Below are 20,228 nucleotides of genomic sequence, written 5' to 3'. Positions count from 1 at the left end.
TAGAAACATCGCCAAAGGCAAGGGAAGCAAGGGCAAAAGTGAACTATTGGGACTTCATCAGATAAAAAGCTTTTGCACAGCAAAAGAAACAGTCAACAAAACCAAAAGACAACCGACAGAATGGGAGAAAATATTTGCAAATGACATATCAGATAAAGGGCTAGTATCCAAAATCTATAAAGAACTCCTTAAACTCAACACCCAAAGATCAAATGATCCAATCAAGAAATGGGCAGAAGACATGAACAGACATTTTTCCAAAGAAGACATCCAAATGGCCAACAGACACATGAAAAAGTGTTCAACATCACTCGGCATCAGGGCAATCCAAATCAAAACCTCAGTGAGATACCCCCTCACACCAGTCAGAATGGTTAAAATTAACAAGTCAGGAAATGACAGATGTTGGCGGGGATGTGAGAAAGAGGAACCCTCCTACAATGTTGGTGGGAATGCAAGCTGGTGCAGCCACCACTCTGGAAAACAGTACGGACGTTCCTCAAAACGTTTAAAATAGAGCTACCAGGCGACCCAGCAATGCTCTACTGGGTATTTACCCCAGAGATACAAATGTGGGGATCCGAAGGGGTACGTGCACCCCGATGTTTATAGCGGCAATGTCCACAATAGCCAAACTGTGGAAAGAGCCAAGATGTCCATTGACAGATGAATGGATAAAGAAGACGTGGTATATATGTACAATGGAATATTATACAGCCATCAAAAAGAATGAAATCTTGCCATTTGCAACGACATGGATTGAACTGGAGGTTATTATGCTGAGCGAAATAAGTCAATCAGAGAAAGATATGTATCATATGACCTCACTGATATGAGGAATTCTTAATCTCAGGAAAGAAACTGAGGGTTGCTGGAGTGGTGGGGGGTGGGAGGGATGGGGTGGCTGGGTTATAGACATTGGGGAGGCTCTGTGCTATGGTGAGTGCTGTGAATTGTGCAAGACTGTTGAATCACAGATCTGTACCTCTGAAAGAAATAATACATTATATGTTTAAAAAAAAAGAAGAAGAAGAAGATAGCAGGAGGGGAAGAATGAAGGGGCGGAAATCGGAGGGGGAGATGAACCATGAGAGATGATGGACTCTGAAAAACAAACTGAGGGTTCTAGAGGGGAGGGGGGTGGGAAAATGGGTTAGCCTGGTGATGGGTATTAAAGAGGGCACATTCTGCATGGAGCACTGGGTGTTATACGCAAACAATGAATCATGGAACACTACATCAAAAACTAATGATGTTATATATGGTGATTAACACAACATAATAATAAAAAAAAGGATGATGTGGTCTATATATACAATGGAATATTCTACAGCCATCAAAAGGAATGAAATCTTGTAATTTGCAACGACGTGGATGGAACTGGGGGGTATTATGCTGAGCAAAATAAGTCAATCAGAAAAAGACTTGTATCATATGACCTCACTGATATGAGGAATTCTTAATCTCAGGAAAGAAACTGAGGGTTGCTGGAGTGGTGGGGGGTGGGAGGGATGGGGTGGCTGGGTGATAGACACTGGGTAGGGTATGTGCTATGGTGAGCGCTGTGAATGTGCAAGACTATTGCATTACAGACCTGTACCTCTGAAACAAATAATACATTATATGTTAAAAAAAAAAAAAAAAAGAAGAAGAAGAAGAAGATAGCAGGAAGGGAAAAATGAAGGGGGGGAAATCGGAGGGGGAGATGAACCATGAGAGACTATGGACTCTGAGAAACAAACTGAGGGTTCTAGAGGGGAGGGGGGTGGGGGAAAGGGGTAGCCTGGTGATGGGTATTAAAGAGGGCACATACTGAATGGAGCACTGGGTGTTATTCGCAAACAATGAATCATGGAACACTACATCAAAAACTAATGATATAATGTATCGTGATTAACATAACATAATAAAAAAATAAAAATAAAAAATATATATGCAATGGAATATTATTCAGCCATCAGAAAGGATGAAGACCCACCATTTGCATCGACATGGATGGAACTGAAGGTATTATGCTAAGTGAAATAAGTCAATCAGAGAAAGACAATTATCATATGGTTTCACTCATATGTGGAACACAAGGAATAATGTGGAGGATCACAGGGGAAGGAGGGAAAACTGAATGGGAAAAAATCAGAGAGGGAGACAAACCATGAGAGTCTCAGGACTCCAGGAACCAAACTGAGGGTTACAGAAGGGAGGGGGTTAGGGGGAGGGGGTAACCGGGTGATGGATATTAAGGAGGGCATGTGTGGTGATGAGCACTGGGTGTTATATTCAGCTAATTAATCATTGAACACTACATCAAAATCTAATGATGTACTATATGTTGGCTAATTGAACATAATAAAAAAATAAAATAAATAAATATGGAAAAAAATAAAATATAGAAAAAATTGTTAAAACTCAACAATAAGAAAACCAACAACTTGATGAAACAATGGGCAAAATATCTGAATAGACACCTCACCAAAGAAAATATAGAGATGACAAGTATAAGAAAAGGTATTCAAGGGACACCAGGGTGGCTCAGTCAGTTAAGCTCTTGATTTGGGCTCAGGTCATGATCTCATCCTGGGATTGTGCCCCGTGTGGGACTCAACGCTCAGCGGGGAGTCTTCTTGAGATTCTCTCTCCCTGTTCCTCTGCCCTTCCCCCTGCTCACAGGCTCGTGCTCTCTCTCTTTCTCTCAAATAAATAAATAAATCTTAAAAAAAGAAAGATGCTCAACATCCTATGTTATTAGGCAGTTGCAAATTAAAACAACAATAAACACCACTACATAACTATTAGAATGACCAAATCCAAAACACTGACAACACCAAATGCTGGTGAGGATGAGTAGCAACAGGAACTCTCATTTATTGCTGGTGAGAATGCGAAATGGTTCAGCCATTTTGGGAGACAATTTGGCAATTTCTTACAAACTATGCACACTCATTCCATCTGATCCAGCATTCATGCTCCTTGGTGTTCACCCAAATGAGTTGAAAACTTAAATCCATGCAGAAGCTTGCACATGGATATTTAGAACTGCTTTATTCATAATTTTTAATACTTGGAAATAAGCAAGATGTCCTTCAGTAGGTGAATGAATAAATAAACTGTGGTACATCTAGACAATAATAGATTATTCAGTGCTAAAGAGAAAGGAGCTGTCAAACCATGGAAAGACATGGAGGAACTTTAAATGCACCTTACTAAGTCAAAGAAGCCAATCTGAAAAGGCTTTATACCATATGATTTCAAATATAATGACATTCTGAGAAAGGAAAACTATGGAGACAGGAAAAAATCAGTGGTTAGCAAGAGTTGGAGGGGAGGCAAGGATGAACAGGAAGAGCACAGAGGATTCTAAAGCAATGAAACTATTCTGTATGATGCTTTAATGGTGGATACATTTGTCAAAACTTATAGAATGTATAATATCAAGAGTGAATCCTAATGTCAACTGTGGATTTGGGATGATAATGATATATCAATGTAGGTTCATCAAGTGTAATAAATGAACCACACTCTGGTGCAGGATGTTTATAGTGGGGAAGGCCGTACATATATGGAGGCAGGAAGTATACAGGAACTCTGTATTTTCTGCAGAATTTTGCTGTGAACCTAAAACTGTTGTACAAAGTAATGCCTATTTAAAGAAAAAAAAAAAAAAAAGACACAGAACCAGCCTGAAAGAGCTCCCAATGGCCAAAGATGGCACATATTCAGCAAAATAAAAAATATAGTAATGGATTGTAGCCCAAAGAGTGAAATAAATCTCCATGTGTCCATACGGATAAAAACAAGTGATTGAATAAATAAGTACATAGGGGAGAAGGGACAAATCTTCCTTGCAGAATTCCAATCAATAACTATAGAAGATGTCAATGTAATTTAGCCAAATACCATCAGAACACACATGCAAATTGAACAATTTAGATTTTAATAGTCAGTGAAATGAGATAGAGCACACATTACATGGGAATGATAAAGGGTTTCAGTAAGAGAGTGTTAGAAAGAAGTTATAGGATTTGAGCTTTAGTTCGTTCATTTTGCATTGGTTCCAAAGCCACTGAGTTTGTTCAGCATTGGGTGTTGTTTAAAAAAAAAAAAAAGCAACAGTCACTTGTAACAGCTGACAGGGGGATGCTTGGTATTTTGAGAGTGGCAGAGCAGCCTTGTTTTTGTCTTTACTCTTGCAAAACAGTGATCTTGTTTGTGTTACATCACAATGGTCACAAAATGACCTCATCTGCTTGTGTTCAGTGAGACTGTTTAGGTCCAGCAAGAAAACACCACTGTTTAGCTATGAGTCCCAGACAGTTTTACTTACAGCCAGGCTCTCTCTAAGTGTCAGACCAGCTCCCAGACATCACAGGCTGCTTTATGCTTTCTTAGACTAACGAGGGAAATTAAAAATCACCATTAGAACACCAGAGTAATAACTGAATCAGACAAGATCCACAAATGAATGCTAAACTGGTGAATGATACTTTAAGGAGAAACAGTATGTTTTATAGCTTCAAAGTATCCCTCTGCAAATATTTATTAGTAACTGTCCTGGTGCTGCATCTACATTGACAGCACTGGATTCAGGGCGGGGTAGGGGAGGATGGGTCTGTGGCCCATCTCAGCACACCCAGGCCAGGTTTTCTCAGGTGTGGAGCAGGGTCTCAGGCATGGGATAGGAGTGAAGAGGTAGGGCTTCCTAGAAAGGAGCTGAGAGGCCTTATATTTTTAAAACATTTGTATTCTTTAAGAACTTAGGAACTTTTGGGGTGCCTGGGTGGCTCAGTTGTTAAGCGTCTGCCTTCGGCTCAGGTCATGATCCCGGGGTCCTGGGATCAAGCCCCACATCGAGCCCCGCATCGAGCCCCGCATTGGGCTCCCTGCTCAGTGGGAGGCCTGCTTCTCCCTCTCCCACTTCCCCTGCTTGTGTTCCTTCTCTCGCTTTGTCTCTCTCTGTCAAATAAATAAATAAAATCTTTAAAAAGAAAAAAAGAACTTAGGAACTTTAGAAATTTAACTTTTAAAACTCTAGAAATTGTCTTTTAATTGCTTATACTTGAATCACTATGAAAGTTATTTATTGTAATATGAATTCCATGGATATGGCCTTGCTATGTTCCAGCACCTACCTCATTGTTCTAACAAAATTATTGAATGTTCTCTTTCCACTGCTTTAAACCACATCTCTAATACATACTACCTTCTTACTTTCTTTTCTTCTTGGACTTGAACTTTTCTTGCACCAGGATCAGTTTTTAAATATTTTAGCAACAGCATACATGTTAATAGAGATACATTGCTATGCATTTTCAGTTTTCTTTTGATCATTACTAAAAGTTTTTATTAGCATAAAAGTTGGAATGGTTCCTTAATGTTTAAAAAACAAAATATATAAATATCAAAGAGAAAAAACACACATAGAAAACTTTTTTAGAACTCTGATTGGAACTTTAATTAATTATTCTTTCCATCTAGAAAACTGGTATTTATTGAAGTTTCTTAAGTGTCAACAGAATAAAGTTTATACCTTGATTCACATAAGCTGCAATAACTTACTGGAAACGTTAATCTTTCTTTTTACTTGCTAGTCAAAACTCTCTTTTTATCACTGCCATATAAAATAATCTATGTTACAAAATAACAACCAAGAAAAGTGTATTTATATATAAGTGTATGTACGTTTTGTATGTATAAACACATATACACAAAGACAGTCAAAATGTGTGGAGGTTCCTAATTTCAGAAGTGTGCAAATATAAGTTTGTCCTTAGGAGATGCATAATTTGCATGATAATTGTTTTTTTATTGAGTGGTGTGTACTTTCAGGTATTACTTATGGAAGATTCAACAACTTACTTTTTCTTTTTTTCCTAAAGATAAACTCTGAGGATCACAGATATTACTCTTTTATGTTAATGATAGGCTCCATTTCCTGTTATTTGTTATATTTTACAGTTTTATTCACAAAAGCTGTTTACATGTGGTTAAAGTTAATTGTATATTGGTACCCACAAAATGGGGGCCCAAGTCACAAATCTAAGTCAGCCTGATCTAATGGTACCCTTCTCATTGTCAAAGACACCTAACATATGCCAATCACAATTCAGCTTTAGCTAGCTGACTTTACCTTTATAAGGAAACTTTTACTTTGCCTTATAAGGAAATCTCTAGTAATAAAATATGCTCTTGTCCAAAATCCCTCAGAAGAGTGCTCTATGATTTGTTTTCCCTTGAGTAAAGGCCATCAAACTTGTTACTGTTTTAGTTTTATTTGACACATATTTTATCTTCTTTTGGCAGCTCTGAGTTAAAAGGCACACTTTTTGAAAAAACAGTTCAAAATTTCCCCTTTATAAACTTCATATTACAAAACTTCCAACTGCATAGAGAAGTAGAAAATAGTAAAAGGAGCATACCTATATACTAGAGGTAGAAATCCTTAACATGTTGCTATATTTGCTTTTTCTAGTTGTTATTTTTTCAATTACAAATATGTAATATAAAGTATTTTAATATACATCTCTAAAAAAAGGTAAACTTCTCTTCATAATCCGAATGTCATTATCACAATTAACAAAAATAACAATAACTTCCCTTAATATTTCTAATATCCAATCCATATACAAATTTCCCCAGTTGTTCCCAAATGCCTTCTTGTTTTCTCCAACCAGGATCTGATCCATGACCACATACTGTATTTCATCTCATGTCAAAGTTTAACCCATAACCTCTGGGGTTTTGGTAGGATCTGGGCTCTAGCTATCAATACAGGCTGTTAATCTTATTGTGCCCTCTTTACCCCCGGCCTCCCCGCCCCCACGCCGGCCTCCAACACACTCGAAATCCGCGAAGAGTCGCGGTGTTTTCATGGGAAATGTAGTCCTGAAGGCCACGGCTCCCCGCGCGGCATTCTAGGAACGGAGAGCCTGGACTTTTCCCTGCGCATGTGCAGTCAACCCTACTTTCCTGCTTCCGCCCTCTCCGGCCGTGCGGGTGCGGCCCGTTTGCCCTCAGGTGAGAGGAGCGGGGCGGGGGTTCCTGGGCCTCCGTGCGCCTGGCGGGAGTGGGGTGGGCTTGTGGCCTGAGGAGGACCCAGACGTCTCGGGAACTCCCGGCTCTACCCAAGGCGGGAACCCGCCGCTTATTCCGGAGCCAGGCGAGAACGTAGACCTGGCAAAGGTGGTTGGGGGCGGTTGGGGGCGGTTGGGGGCGGGCCCCAGCCCCGCGGGCTCCGGGGACCCAGATGGGGCGAGTGCTTTAGGAAGGTGTTCCCTGTGGACTGGAGTGCGGGAGCTGACTGCAGCCGGCCCTGGGAAGATCCCTTGCAGGCGGCGGGAAGGTAATGCCTGTTTAGGTTATTGGATATTGACCGTGAAACTGGCATAAAGCGCGCCCCGGCCTTGAGCTTAAAGGCCAGAAAGATCGGGTAAATTCCGCCTTTGTCACTTGGGCATAAGTCAGGTTCTCATCTGAAAATAAGGATATTAGTAAAAACTGCTTTGTGGCATTGTTCAGAAAGAGATAAGTCATTATCTATAAAGCATTTAGCCAAGTGCTAATGAGTAAGCACTAATAGGTACAAGGTATAAGCCAACATGTAGTGTTGGCTTCCATCATATTTGGAAGACACTTTGTTCTTTTTTATTTAGTATTTAACTTAATCTTTACAGCCACCCTATTTATAGGTATAACCATATAATTTTATTTTTTAAATTTTATTTTATTTTAATTCAATAAATTAACATATAGTTTATTGTTAGTTTCAGAGGTGGAGTTTAGTGATTCATCAATTGTATGTAACACCCATTGCTCATTACATCACGTGCCCCCCCCTTAATGTCCACCACCCAGTTACCCCATCCCCTCACCCACCTCCCCTCTAGCAACCCTCAGTTTTTCTATAGTTAAGAGTCTCTTATGGTTTGTCTCCCTCTCTGATTTCCTCTTATTTTATTTTTCCCTCCCTTCCCCTCTGATTCTGTTTTGTTTCTTAAATTCTACATATGAGTGAAATCATGTCTTTCTCTGACTTATTTCTCTTAGCATAATACCCTGTAGTTCCATCCATGTCATTGCAAATGGCAAGATTTCATTCTTTTTGATCGCCGAGTAATAGTCCATTGTGTGTGTGTGTGTGTGTGTGTGTGTGTGTGTGTACACCACATTTTCTTTATCCATTCATCTGTTGATGGACATCTGGGCTCTTTACATAGTATTAACCATATAATTTTAGAAAGAAAAGAAAAAGAAAATGGGCTCAGAAGAGTGAAATTACAGACTGAAGGTCAAAAAGGTGAGGCAGCCAGGATGTAAATACAGATATGCTTTACTTCCAAATTCAGCTATTCCTAATATCCTGCCTACTTAAAACTCAGCATTGCAGCCTTCACAGCAGTAGTAGAGTGACTTGCCCCCAACCCCCATATTCTCAGGACTATGATTGTAAAGTCAACATGAGCCAAATGTCACTCTGTGCTAGGTGTATCTATTCCGGGGTTTCTGGCATGTCTCCAGAGCTGGATAAGACTGAGCCTCCTGGCACCTCCTGTGCTGTCCAGGCTGTCTTCTGTCTTCTGAAGGCATAGTCTGATATTGTAATGCAGTGCTGTCTAATAGATAACGTGAGCCACATATGTAATTGTAAATGTTCTAGTAGCCACATTAAAAATTAAAACACATGAAGTTAGTTTTAAGAACATATTCTTTATCTTAATATATACAAAACTATTCACTGTGTGGTAGCCACATTTCAAATGCTCAATAGTGGGCTGTGGCTAGTGGCTACAGTAATGGGTGAGCAGTTCTAATGAATTTGAAGAGAATCAGGTTTAACGCCTACACCAGTGGTTCCAAACCAGGATGATTTTGCTCTCCAGAGGACTTTTGGAAATGGCTGGAGATAATTTGGGTTGTCACAACAGAGGAGGAGTGCTACTAGTGTGTGGTGGGTAGAGGCCAAAAATGCTGCTAGACATCCTACAGTGCACAGGACAGCCCCCATGTGACAAAGAATTATGCAGCCCAAAATGTCAGCATTGCTGAAGTTGAGAGACTTTGCTCTCGATGAAAGTTTCAACTAAGAGGAATTTGTTTCCTAGGCCTAAGTCTCAACGTCTGGAACAAAGTAGCTCTTGTGTGACAGGGAGGAGAAGAGCCCTGGGGACAGGAGTCCCACCTGGAAGAAGAGCTCATCTAACAGGAACCACCCTTACCAGAGCTTCAGAACATGCAGAAGAACCCAGAAAGGAGTGAGTCCTAATTTGCTCCACCAGAAGCAGTTCTTAATTACCTTGTCCAGAAAGAGCCAGACTTGGTGATGTCACTACATCCAGAAGTTATCACAGACTATGTGACAGTGGAAACTGGACCAGCGTGCAGAAGGTGGTGAGCTGGGGTTGAAAGAGATGGGTGACTGTCAGGCCATACAGGAAAAGCCACTGCCAGAGCAAAGGAAATTCAATCTCAGTCCTTAAACAGCCCCCATTTTCTTCATTTTTCCCTCTTTCCAGATTCTGAGCCACTCTCACATTGTGTCCATCACAAGTGGCATCTAGAGATATGCTGAGGCTTCCTTTATCTTGAACATATAAAATTATAAAATGACAGTATTGGAGGGGATTTCTATCTCTGACTCTTTTGAAACTCTAAAAAAAATGGAGCCTGAGATGTATATCCCCTGGTCACCCAGGACAGAGCGAGGAGCAAAGCACAGTGCAGTTCATTCTGTCACACATAAGTCACTAGAAGTGTCTCATCAAAAGTCTTACCAAAAGAACAAAATGATTTTAAAATATTTTGGCACTAAGCATCTTTTTTTCCCCAGAGTTTTCTCTTGATTTTCTAACTCAAAGTAGAAATAATAGGATATTAATATTATTCTCTGTTTTAATTTTTTGTTAATTAGTCAGAGGGGGACATACATTTTTAAAATTAATAGGAAATAATTTACAGTCACCAGTGAAAAACAGCAGGGTTACATCCACGTGATCATATCAGAGATGTATTACATATTCCAGGAGTGCTGTCTCTATGTGGTGCTTCCTGCCCCTTCTCAAGGGTCAACAGAACATTTTTCCATAGGGAGGCCTTTCCCCCAGCTGATGTGGTGAGATTTTTAGGCAACTGGCGGAAGCTCACCAGACCTCTTGTAATTCCATTCCTCTTTCCTTATTCCCAGCTTATCCATCACAGTTCTCTGTACTCTCCCAACAACAACAGAAAATGAACACATCTCAGGTGAGTTATTTATATACAACTTTCTTTGTAATAGATTTTATAGGTAGCTAATTAACATAGAAAAGTGGAAATGTAAATGGATCAGAACCATTCAAGGAAGGTAGAGAAAAGCAGACGAGTAGTACAGCACAGTTGGCATGTGGATAGATGCAGTCCTGTGAAGTTACAGATTTTCCAAAGTGCAGGTGCAGATTTCTTCCTGACCTTTCTGATAGCCATGGCAGGGAGTCAGACAATATTTGTTTCAAGATTTGCATTGATGAGAATCTTAAATCAAACCTTCTTCTGGAATCTAAAGTCACCAAAGTCAGGGAAAATGTCTTTGTTGGTTTTCAGGTAGGTGATAGTGCAGATCTTTCCAATAACAACCCGGAAATAATTGTAGACTGTTGTTTCCACTTTTTCCTCAGTGGGAGTAAGGGGCACGTTGCCAAAGCAGGGCTTTTGTTAATACAGTTGTCCGTCTAAAGAAAACAGAAGTAGACCTTTTTCTGACCATTCTGCTAGATCCAGAGATAATACTTAGACTAACTGGAGGTCAGCATGAATAGCTGGTACATTCATGTCCTGAAAATAGCTCCAAGTAAATACTTCTCTCAAGTACCTTTCTTGAACAAGTTGTTTTCAGCAGAGAGCTTAAAGTTCTGTTCTCTAGCTAATGCTACGGCACTTTCCATTCACATCTCAGTCTACTGCATGAGGCCTTGGTGTCTCTACTCATATGCCTGTGACCTGCACCCACCAGTGACCTAACTATAGTCAAATCCAGTGGGTCTTGCCTCGTCCTTACCTCACAGACCTGTCTACAGTGCCTGACTCTGCGCCTACTCAGTCCTTCTGGAAGGTCTCCTGTGTTAGTGTCTCTGACGGCCTGTTTCTTTCATGGAGTCATCTTTCTTTTGCCCTTTCACATGTCTCATCACAGGTTTCCAGTCCTTCTAACTATTTTTCTAGCTGGTCTTCTTAACTCATTTCATCCCCACTCTGGTTTCAACAACGTTTTTCCTAGTTCCCATAAATGTGGCTCTGCAGCCCACTGTGACCAATAGCACTTTTAAAAAATTTTTATTTTATTTTATCTTATGTATTTTTTGAGAGAGAGCGAGCATGCGAGCAGGGAGAGGGGTAGAATGAGAGGGAGAGACTCCCAGCTGAGTGTGGGGCCCTACGCAGGGCTTGATTTCACGACCCCAAGATCATGACCTGAGCCGAAATCAAGAGTTGAACACTTAGCCAACTGAGCCACCCAGGTGCCCCACCAATAGCACTTTTTATGATGATGGAAACCATCTGTATCCGCATTGTCCCAAATGATGGCCACTACCCACATATGCCTGTTGAACACTTGAAATGCGGCTAGTGTGACTGAGGAACTGAATTTTTAATTTAAGTTTTAAATAGTTACACATGGCTAGTGACGGCCATGTTGGACATAGTTGACTCAACATCTTTGTGTAGGTATCTACAAGGCATCTCCAGCTTAACTGATTCAAAGTAAAAGTTAACATTTATAGTCCCATTTACAGTCCTTCCCAAACTAATTTCCCTCTTCTTTCCATATTAGATGATACATCCCCAGTCCCAGCCAGACACCCAAGCCACAAAAGTGCAGTACATCCCTGGCCTCTCTTGTTCTCACTGTCTCAACTCCTGCCATATCTGGTGTGTAATCATGTCTTCCTACTTTTCCTATTTGTCAAAGATAACAGCAATTTTATATGGTAAAACCTAAGGTATTTTAAATGTATTCCTCTACTTTATTCCTCCTACTGCTATCTCATGGTTTCACACCTGAACTGTTGGAATAGCTTCTTTACCGACCTGCCCACTTCTTTCTTCACCCTACTCAAGCACATCTTCCACATGGGTAGTTCATCTAAATGCTAGTGAAGTAATGTCTCGTCCATGTGTAAATCACCTCAGTGGCTCCTCACCCCACATGATAAAATTCCCAGTTCCTCAGGATAACATTCAGGCTTTGGAGACATTACACCTTCCTACTACTTTTTTTTTTCTAATTTATTGGTGCTCTGATTTTTTTTTGTAATTTTTTTAATTAACATATAATGTATTATTTGTTTCAGGGATACAGGTCTGTGAATCATCAGTCTTACACAATTCACAGTGCTCACCATAGTACATACCCTCCCCAATGTCCATCATCCAGCCACCCCATCCCTCCCACCCCACTCCACTCCAGCAACCCTCAGTTTGTTCCCTGAGATTAAGAGTCTCTTATGGTTTGTCTCCTTCTCTGGTTTCGTCTTGTTTCATTTTTCCCTCCCTTCCCCTATGAGCCTCTGTCTTGTTTCTCAAATTCCTCATATCAGTGAGATCATATGATACTTCTATTTCTCTGACTTATTTCGCTTAGCGTAATATCCTCTAGTTCCATCCACATTGTTGCAAATGGCAAGATTTCATTTTTTTGATGGCTGCATAATATTCCATTGTGTATATATACCACATCTTTATTCATTCATCTGTTGATGGACATCTAGGCTCTTTCCATAGTTTGGCTATTGTGGACATTGCTGCTATAAACATTGGGGTGCAGGTGCCCCTTCAGATCACTACATTTGTATCTTTGGGGTAAATACCCAGTAGTGCAATTGCTGGGTCATAGGGTAGCTCTGTTTTCAACTTTTTGAGGAACCTCCATACTGTTTTCCAGAGCGACTGCACCAGTTTGCTTTCCCACCAACAATGTCGGAGGGTTTTGCTTTCTCCACATCCTCGCCAACATCTGTCGTTTCCTGACTTGTTCATTTTAGCCATTCTGACTGGTGTGAGGTGGTATCTCATTGAGGTTTTGATTTGGATTTCCCTGATGCCGAGTGATGTTGAGCACTTTTTCATGTGTGTCTCAGCCATTTGGATGTCTTCTTTGGAGAAATGTCTGTTCATGTCTTCTGCCTATTTCTTGATTGGATTATTTGTTCTTCGGGTGTTGAGTCTGAGAAGTTCTTTATGGATTTTGGATACTAGCCCTTTATCTGAATTGTCATTTACAAACATCTTTTGTTCTTCCAATCCGTGAGCATGGAACATTTTTCCATTTCTTTGTGTCTTCCTCAATTTCTTTCATAAGTATTCTATAGTTTTCTGAGTACAGATCCTTTGCCTCCTTGGTTGGATTTATTCCTAGGTATCTTATGGTTTTGGGTGCAATTTTAAATGGGATTGACTCCTTAATTTCTCTTTCTTCTGTCTTGTTGTTGGTGTATAGAAATGCAGCTGATTTCTGTGCATTGGTTTTATATCCTGCCACTTTACTGAATTCCTGTATGAGTTCTAGCAGTTGTGGGGTGGAGTCTTTTGGGTTTCCACATAAATTAACATATCATCTGCCAAAAGTGAGAGTTTCACTTCTTCTTTGCCAATTCACATGCCTTTTATTTCTTTTTGTTGTCTGATTGCTGTGGCTAGGACTTCTAATACTATGTTGAACAGCAGTGGTGATAGTGGACATCCCTGTCATGTTCCTGACATTAAGGTAAAAGCTTTCAGTTTTTCCCCATTGAGAATGATATTTGCTGTGGGTTTTTCATAGAGGCTTTTATGATATTGAGGTATGTACCCTCTATCCCTACACTGTGAAGAGTTTTAATCAAGAAGGGGTGCTGTAGTTTGTCAAATGCTTTTCCTGTATCTATTGAGAGAATCATATGGTTCTTGTTCTTTCTTTTATTAATGTATTGTATCACATTGATTGATTTGCAGATGTTGAACCAACCTTGCAGCCCAGGAATAAACCCCACTTGGTCATGGTGAATAATCCTTTTAATGTACTATTGGATCCTATTGGCTAGTATTTTGGTGAGAATTTTTGCATCCGTGTTCATCAAGGATATTGGTCTGTAATTCTCCTTTTTGATGGGGTCTTTGTCTGGTTTTGGGATCAAGGTAATGCTGGCCTCATTAAATGAGTTTGGAAGTTTTCTTTCCATTTCTATTTTTTGGAACAGTTTCAGAAGAATAGGTATTAATTCTTCTTTAAATGTTTGGTAGAACTCCTCTGGGAAGCCATCTGGCCCTGGGCTCTTGTTTGTTGGGAGATTTTTGATGATTGCTTCAATTTCCTTAGTGGTTATGGGTCTGTTCAGGTTTTCTATTTCTTCCTGGTTCAGTTTTGGTAGTTTATACGTCTCTAGGAATGCATCCATTTCTTCCAGATTATCTAATTTGCTGGCATATAGTTGCTCATAATATGTTCTTATAATTGTTTGTATTTCTTGGGTGTTGGTTGTGATCTCTCCTCTTTCATTCATGATTTTATTTATTTGGGTCCTTTCTCTTTCTTTTTGATAAGTCTGGCCAGGGGTTTATCAGTCTTATTAATTCTTTCAAAGAACCAGCTCCTAGTTTTCTTGATCTGTTCTACTGTTCTTTTGGTTTCTATTTAATTGATTTCTGCTCTGATCTTTATTATTTCTCTTCTCCTGCTGGGTTTAGTCTTTATTTGCTGTTCTTTTTCCAGCTCCTTTAGGTGTAGGGTTAGGTTGTGTATTTGAGACCTTTCTTGTGTCTTGAGAAAGGCTTGTATTGCTATATATTTTCCTCTTAGGACCACCTTTGCTGCATCCCAAAGATTTTGAACAGTGTGTATTCATTTTCATTTGTTTCCATGAATTTTTTAAATTCTTCTTTAATTTCCTGGTTGACCCATTCCTTCTTTAGGAGGATGCTCTTTAGCCTCCATGTACTTGAGTTCTTTCCGACTTTCCTCTTGTAATTGAGTTCTAGTTTCAAAGCATTGTGGTCTGAAAATAGGCAGGGAATGATCCCAGTCTTCTGATACGGGTTGAGACCTGATTTGTGACCCAGGATGTGATCTATTCTGGAGAATGTTCCATGTGCACTAGAGAAGAATGTGTATTCTCTTGCTTTGGGATGGAATGTTCTGACTGTATCTGTAAAGTCCATTTGGTCCAGTGTGTCATTTAAAGCCTTTATTTCCTTGTTGATCTTTTGCTTAGATGATCTGTCCATTTCGGTGAGGGGGGTGTTAAAGTCCCCCACTATTATTGTATTATTGTCTATGTGTTTCTTTGATTTTGTTATTAATTGGCTTATATAAGTGGCTGCTCCCATGTTAGGGGCATAGATATTTACAATTGTTAGATCTTCTTGTTGGGTAGACCCGTTAAGTATGATTTGGTGTCCTTCCTCGTCTCTTATTATAGTCTTTGGTTTAAAATCTAATTTGTCTGATATGAGGATTGCCACCCCAGCTTTCTTTTGATGTCCATTAGCATGGTAAATTGTTTTCCACCCCTCGCTTTCAATCTGTGGGTGTCTTTGGGTCTAAAATGAGTCTCTTGCAGACAGCATATCGATGGGTCTTGTTTTTTAATCCAATCTGATAGCCTGTGTCTTTTGATTGGGGCATTTAGCCCATTTACATTCAGCGTAACTATTGAAAGGTATGAATTTAGTGCCATTGTATTGCCTGTAAGGTGACTGTTACTGTATATTGTCTGTGTTCCTTTCTGGTCTATGTTACTTTTAGGCTTTTTCTTTGCTTAGAGGACCGTTTTCAATATTTCTTGTAGGGCTGGTGGTGCTCTGACTTTTTTGACAACTGTTTATTGAGCAGCCAAGATGTTCCAAGGAAGTGACATGTGCTATGCTTAAAGGTTAAACAATACAGATGTTTTTCTTTCCAAATAGTGTTCACAATCTAGTGGGGAATATGACATTAAAAAATTTACTATGTAATTTTATTGTACAGGAAAACCAAACCTCATTTAGTTTTTTAAACATATCCTCCTATTCCTGACTACATCATATCATCTTCTCATTGTCTTCTCTGGATTGACCTTTAGAACCACATCCTCATTCTGTTCACCTGATGCTATGAATTGAATTATGTTTCCCCCACAAATTCGTATGTTGAATCCCTAACCTGCAGTGTGACTGTATTTAGAAATAGAGCTTTTAGGAGGGAATGAAGTTAAGTGAAGTCATAAAGGTGGGATACTAATCTAATAGGGTTAATGGTCTTTTAAGAAAAGGAAGAGAGAGAGAGAGATCTGTCTCTCTGTCTCGCCATACACAGGCACCAGGTAAAGGCCATGTGAGGACACAGCAAGAAGTGGGCATCTGTAAGCAAAGAAGAGAATGTCACCAGAACCCACCCATGCTGATACTCTGATCTTGGACTTCTGGCCTCTAGAACTGTGAGGAAAGAAATGTCTACCATTTAAGCCACCCAGGCTATGGTATCCTCTACAACTAAGACAGCTGGCTGTTTACTTTCTTTTTCTTTGTTTTCATTTATTTTTAATTGTAAAATCCAGATAACAATTTATCATCTTAGCCATTTTTTTAACTGTACAGTTCAGTAATGTTAAGTACATTCATACTGCTGTGCACCCAATCTCCAGAACTCTTCATCTTGGAGAACCAGAGCTCTATACCCATGAAACAACCACTCTTCATTCCTCCCACCATTCAGTCTCTGGCAAATTCTACTTTCTATTAATTTCTCTACTCATATACGTGGAATCATACAGTATTTGTCTTTTTGTGACTGGCTTATTTCACTTAATATAAAGTCCTCAAAGTTCATGCATGTTGTAGCATGTATCAGAATTTCCTTCCTTTGTAAGGCTGAATAATATGGCATTGTGTGTATATACCACATTTTATTTATCCCTTCATCAGGTTCACACTTCAGTTGCCTCCAGCTTTTGGTTATTGCAAATAATGCTGCTATGAACATAGGTATACAGATACCTCTTCGAGACACTGCCAGTCTAATGGATATATATACCCAGAAGTGGAATTGCTAGATCATGTAGTAATTATACGTTTAATTTTTTGAGGAGCCACCATTCCGTTCCACAGTAGGTGCACCATTTTACATTCCCACCAGCAGTGCGCAGGGATTCCAGTCACTTCACACCCTTGCCAACACTTGCTGTTTTCTGATAATGACCGTTGTAATGGATGTGAGGTCTGGCTCTTTACTTTTGACCTGTCATGAGTCAGCTTTGGTTGCCTCATTCAGGAAACAGTACTCTTCTTTCCCCTTGTCTGTCTCTGGGCTAATTTCCCCTCTTCCAAATCTGTATAGCCCCGACTTTACTTGATAGATTGACAGAAGTCACCTGATAATGTATTTGTCTGTCCAGTTAGACCATTATCTTCAAGGTCAGGAACTGCCATGGGTTCATTTTCATAGGCTCCATTGTAAGCCCTCAGCTTCTCTAGTTGAGATTGCTCATTACAGTGTTTTTGAATAAAAGATTATTCCCTCTCTGTATGGAACTGGGCCACTGAAAGAATTTGGGTTTCTATTCTTCTTGGAAAAACACCTCATTTCTCACAAGGCAGAGCCCAAGCGGTTTCTATCTTTTGTCCTAGAAACCTGGGCATACTTGTTCTGCGCATGACAAAAAGGCCTGTTCTTCTGAATGAAGGACTCTCCAAGAGGAAATTTTCCTGATGCCCCTGTCTGTGCTTTTTCTAAAATGTTGTCAATTAACCTCCTCCTCTTCAAGACCGGATCATCTCCATACTGTTTGTATGCTTGTAAGAAGGACTAAACTTCTTGTGGGCAAGCACAATCCACTTGGAGAAGATAATACATAAGAGGTGCTGGGAATAATGTGGAGATTTCTTCTTCATACATGGGAAACAAATTATAATTAAGGGAATTAGCTGATTAATTGATCGTTTGAGTTGAATCAGCATCAGGTTTTGTAATTTGTCACGGAAAGGACAGATTGATGTTGTAGGCTTAGTTGGTCAAAGGTGGATAGTTGAAAAGGATTGTGTCAGTCCTGAAGAATGGGATTTTAATTGGTGCAGAGTAGAGGGAGGTTACTGCATTTTGAGGGAACAACACAAAGGCCTAAGCAAAGCATCCAAGGTCCAGTAAAAATCTTTGCATATTACACTTTGGAATTTCTCTTAGGGAATAATAAGAGATAGAGATTAAGATAGATGTTGGAACCAGACTAGGTATATTAGTTTGCTAGGGGTGCTATAATAAAGTACCACAGACTAAGTGACTTACACAACAATTTTATTTTCTCAGAGTGTGAAGGCTGAAAATCCAAAATCAGGGAATGGACACAGTTGGTTCCTTCTGAGGGCTGTGAGGGAAGAATCTGTTCCAGGCCTCTTTTCTTTGCTTATGGAGGGCTTTTTCCCTGTGTCTTCACACCATTCTCCCTCTGTACATATCTGTATCCAGATTTCTTCTTAAAAGGACACTAGTCAAATTGGGTTAGGGCCCACCCTAACAACCTCAGTATATGCATTTTGCATCAGACAAAAGGCGTATAACACTAGAAGTCCTTGGATGCCATCGTTAAGGGTTTGGTTTCATCTGAGTTCTGACACAGAACATGGGGAAGAAATTCACGCAATAAAACCAGTTTTGTTTTTAATCTGGAAGTACGAACAGAATGTGAAAACCGTGAAAGGGGTGAAGTAAGAGTCAAGATGACTCTGGAGTTTTTCTTGTCACAATGACAGAATGATGATGATCCCTGTTCCAGAAGCATATGAGAGCTGAGATTGTGCACAATTTAGTATATTTCTAAGTCGTGTGTGTGTGTGTGTGTGCACACGCACATAATCAGCCTTCCGCCTTTTTGCTAATTTTAATGGCTTTTTAATTATTAAAGAATTAATCCTTTTTCAGACGTGTGACCTGTATTTCCCTGTTTCATCATTTGTCTTTGGACATTGTTTGCTAGACCAGGTTCTTTCATTTTTGCCAGTGACATTTTGGGAAATTTTTAACTTATGGAAAGATACAAAGGGATAATGTAATAGACATGTTCCTACTTTCCTAAATTATTAACTATAAAATATTGTTAATTTTTCTCTTGTATGCACTCTTTATTTTTTTCCTTTTATTTATTTCTTTAACTGAGCTACAGTTTTAATACTAGTGAAGTGCATTCTTAAGTATGAGTGGATTTTTACATATATACACATATGTACAGATGTAATTTACCACTCAGATTAAGATGAAGAACACTTTCATCACCCCTGAAGTTACCCTCCTTCCAATTTCTAGATAATAACTACTGTTCTGCTCTGCAGACAACTACTATTCTAACCTCACATGTCAGGGAAAAAAATGACTTCATTTTTGAACATCATATAAATGGAATCATATAATCTGTACTCTTTTTTAGGGGAAGGGGAGGTCTGGCTTGCTTCTCTGTACATAACATTGTTGAGATCATCAGTCTTGCTGTGTTTCACTACTTCCTTTTTATTGCTGAGGAGTATTTCATTATATGGCTGTATGATGATTTATTCTCATATTGGTGAGTTTTTCACTTCTACCATTTGAGAACTATTACGAATAAAGCTGCTGTGAACATTCCTTTGTGTCTCTTGGTATATCTTCATTTCTCTTGGCTATACCTAGAAATAGAATGGCTGATTCATAGAATAAACATATGTTCAGCTTTAATATATCCCACAATTAGCTTTCTAAAGTGCTTGAACCAATTTATACTACCAGTGTTCTGGCTGTAACAATTCTCACCAACACTTGCTACAGTCAGACTTTTTGATCTTAGTCATCCTGGTGGCTGTTAAGTGGTCTCTCGTTGAAATTAATAGTCTGCTTTTCTGTAATAAATACTAATTTCAGTACCATTATTTGTGTTTTGGCCATGTAGATATTCTTTTATGTAAAGTACCTGCTCAGTTCTCTTAGATTCTTTGCTTTTTTATTATTGATTAGTCAGTTTTTTCTATATTATCAATCCAAGTCATTTGCCAGATGTGTATGTTGCAACTGTTTTTTGCAGTTATTTATCTTTTTCCTAGTACTTCACTGTCATGATTACTATTGCATTACAGTAAGTCATGAAATATGGTAGTGTAAGGTCTTAAAGTTTTACTTCTTCAAAAAAATTCATTGGCTAATTTAAGTCCTTTGTGTTTTCATAGAAATTCATCAGTTTCCACAGAAAATCTGGTTGGGTAGTTTTTCAAAGTAGAGGTGAAGTCTTCGA

At 39.3% G+C, this 20,228-nt stretch overlaps 1 protein-coding gene across 17 annotated transcripts in view; it reads left to right on the top strand.

Moving 5' to 3' along the window:
• Nucleotides 1-6,922: 6,922 nt before the first annotated feature.
• Nucleotides 6,923-20,228, top strand: part of ZNF510 (zinc finger protein 510) — a 34,052-nt gene continuing 20,746 nt past the window's right edge. For 2 of the 17 annotated variants that reach the window (XM_078062130.1, XM_078062127.1), the window contains exons 1-3: nt 9,113-9,381; nt 10,175-10,233; nt 11,798-11,895. In XM_078062130.1, the coding sequence (XP_077918256.1) occupies nt 9,314-9,381; nt 10,175-10,233; nt 11,798-11,895 (225 nt within the window). In that variant the 5' untranslated portion in view covers nt 9,113-9,313. Of the gene's footprint in view, nt 7,012-7,096; nt 7,337-9,095; nt 9,382-10,174; nt 10,234-11,797; nt 11,896-13,662; nt 13,730-13,956; nt 14,004-16,294; nt 16,416-20,228 lie in introns of those variants that run through there. The other 15 variants (XM_078062137.1, XM_078062138.1, XM_078062128.1 and 12 more) reach the window with 15 other exon arrangements.

This window comes from Halichoerus grypus, chromosome 14 (assembly GCF_964656455.1).
Source record: "Halichoerus grypus chromosome 14, mHalGry1.hap1.1, whole genome shotgun sequence".
NCBI lineage: Eukaryota > Metazoa > Chordata > Mammalia > Carnivora > Phocidae > Halichoerus > Halichoerus grypus.
Note: the sequence above shows the minus strand (reverse complement) of the source record. Positions and strands in the feature narration are given on the sequence as shown.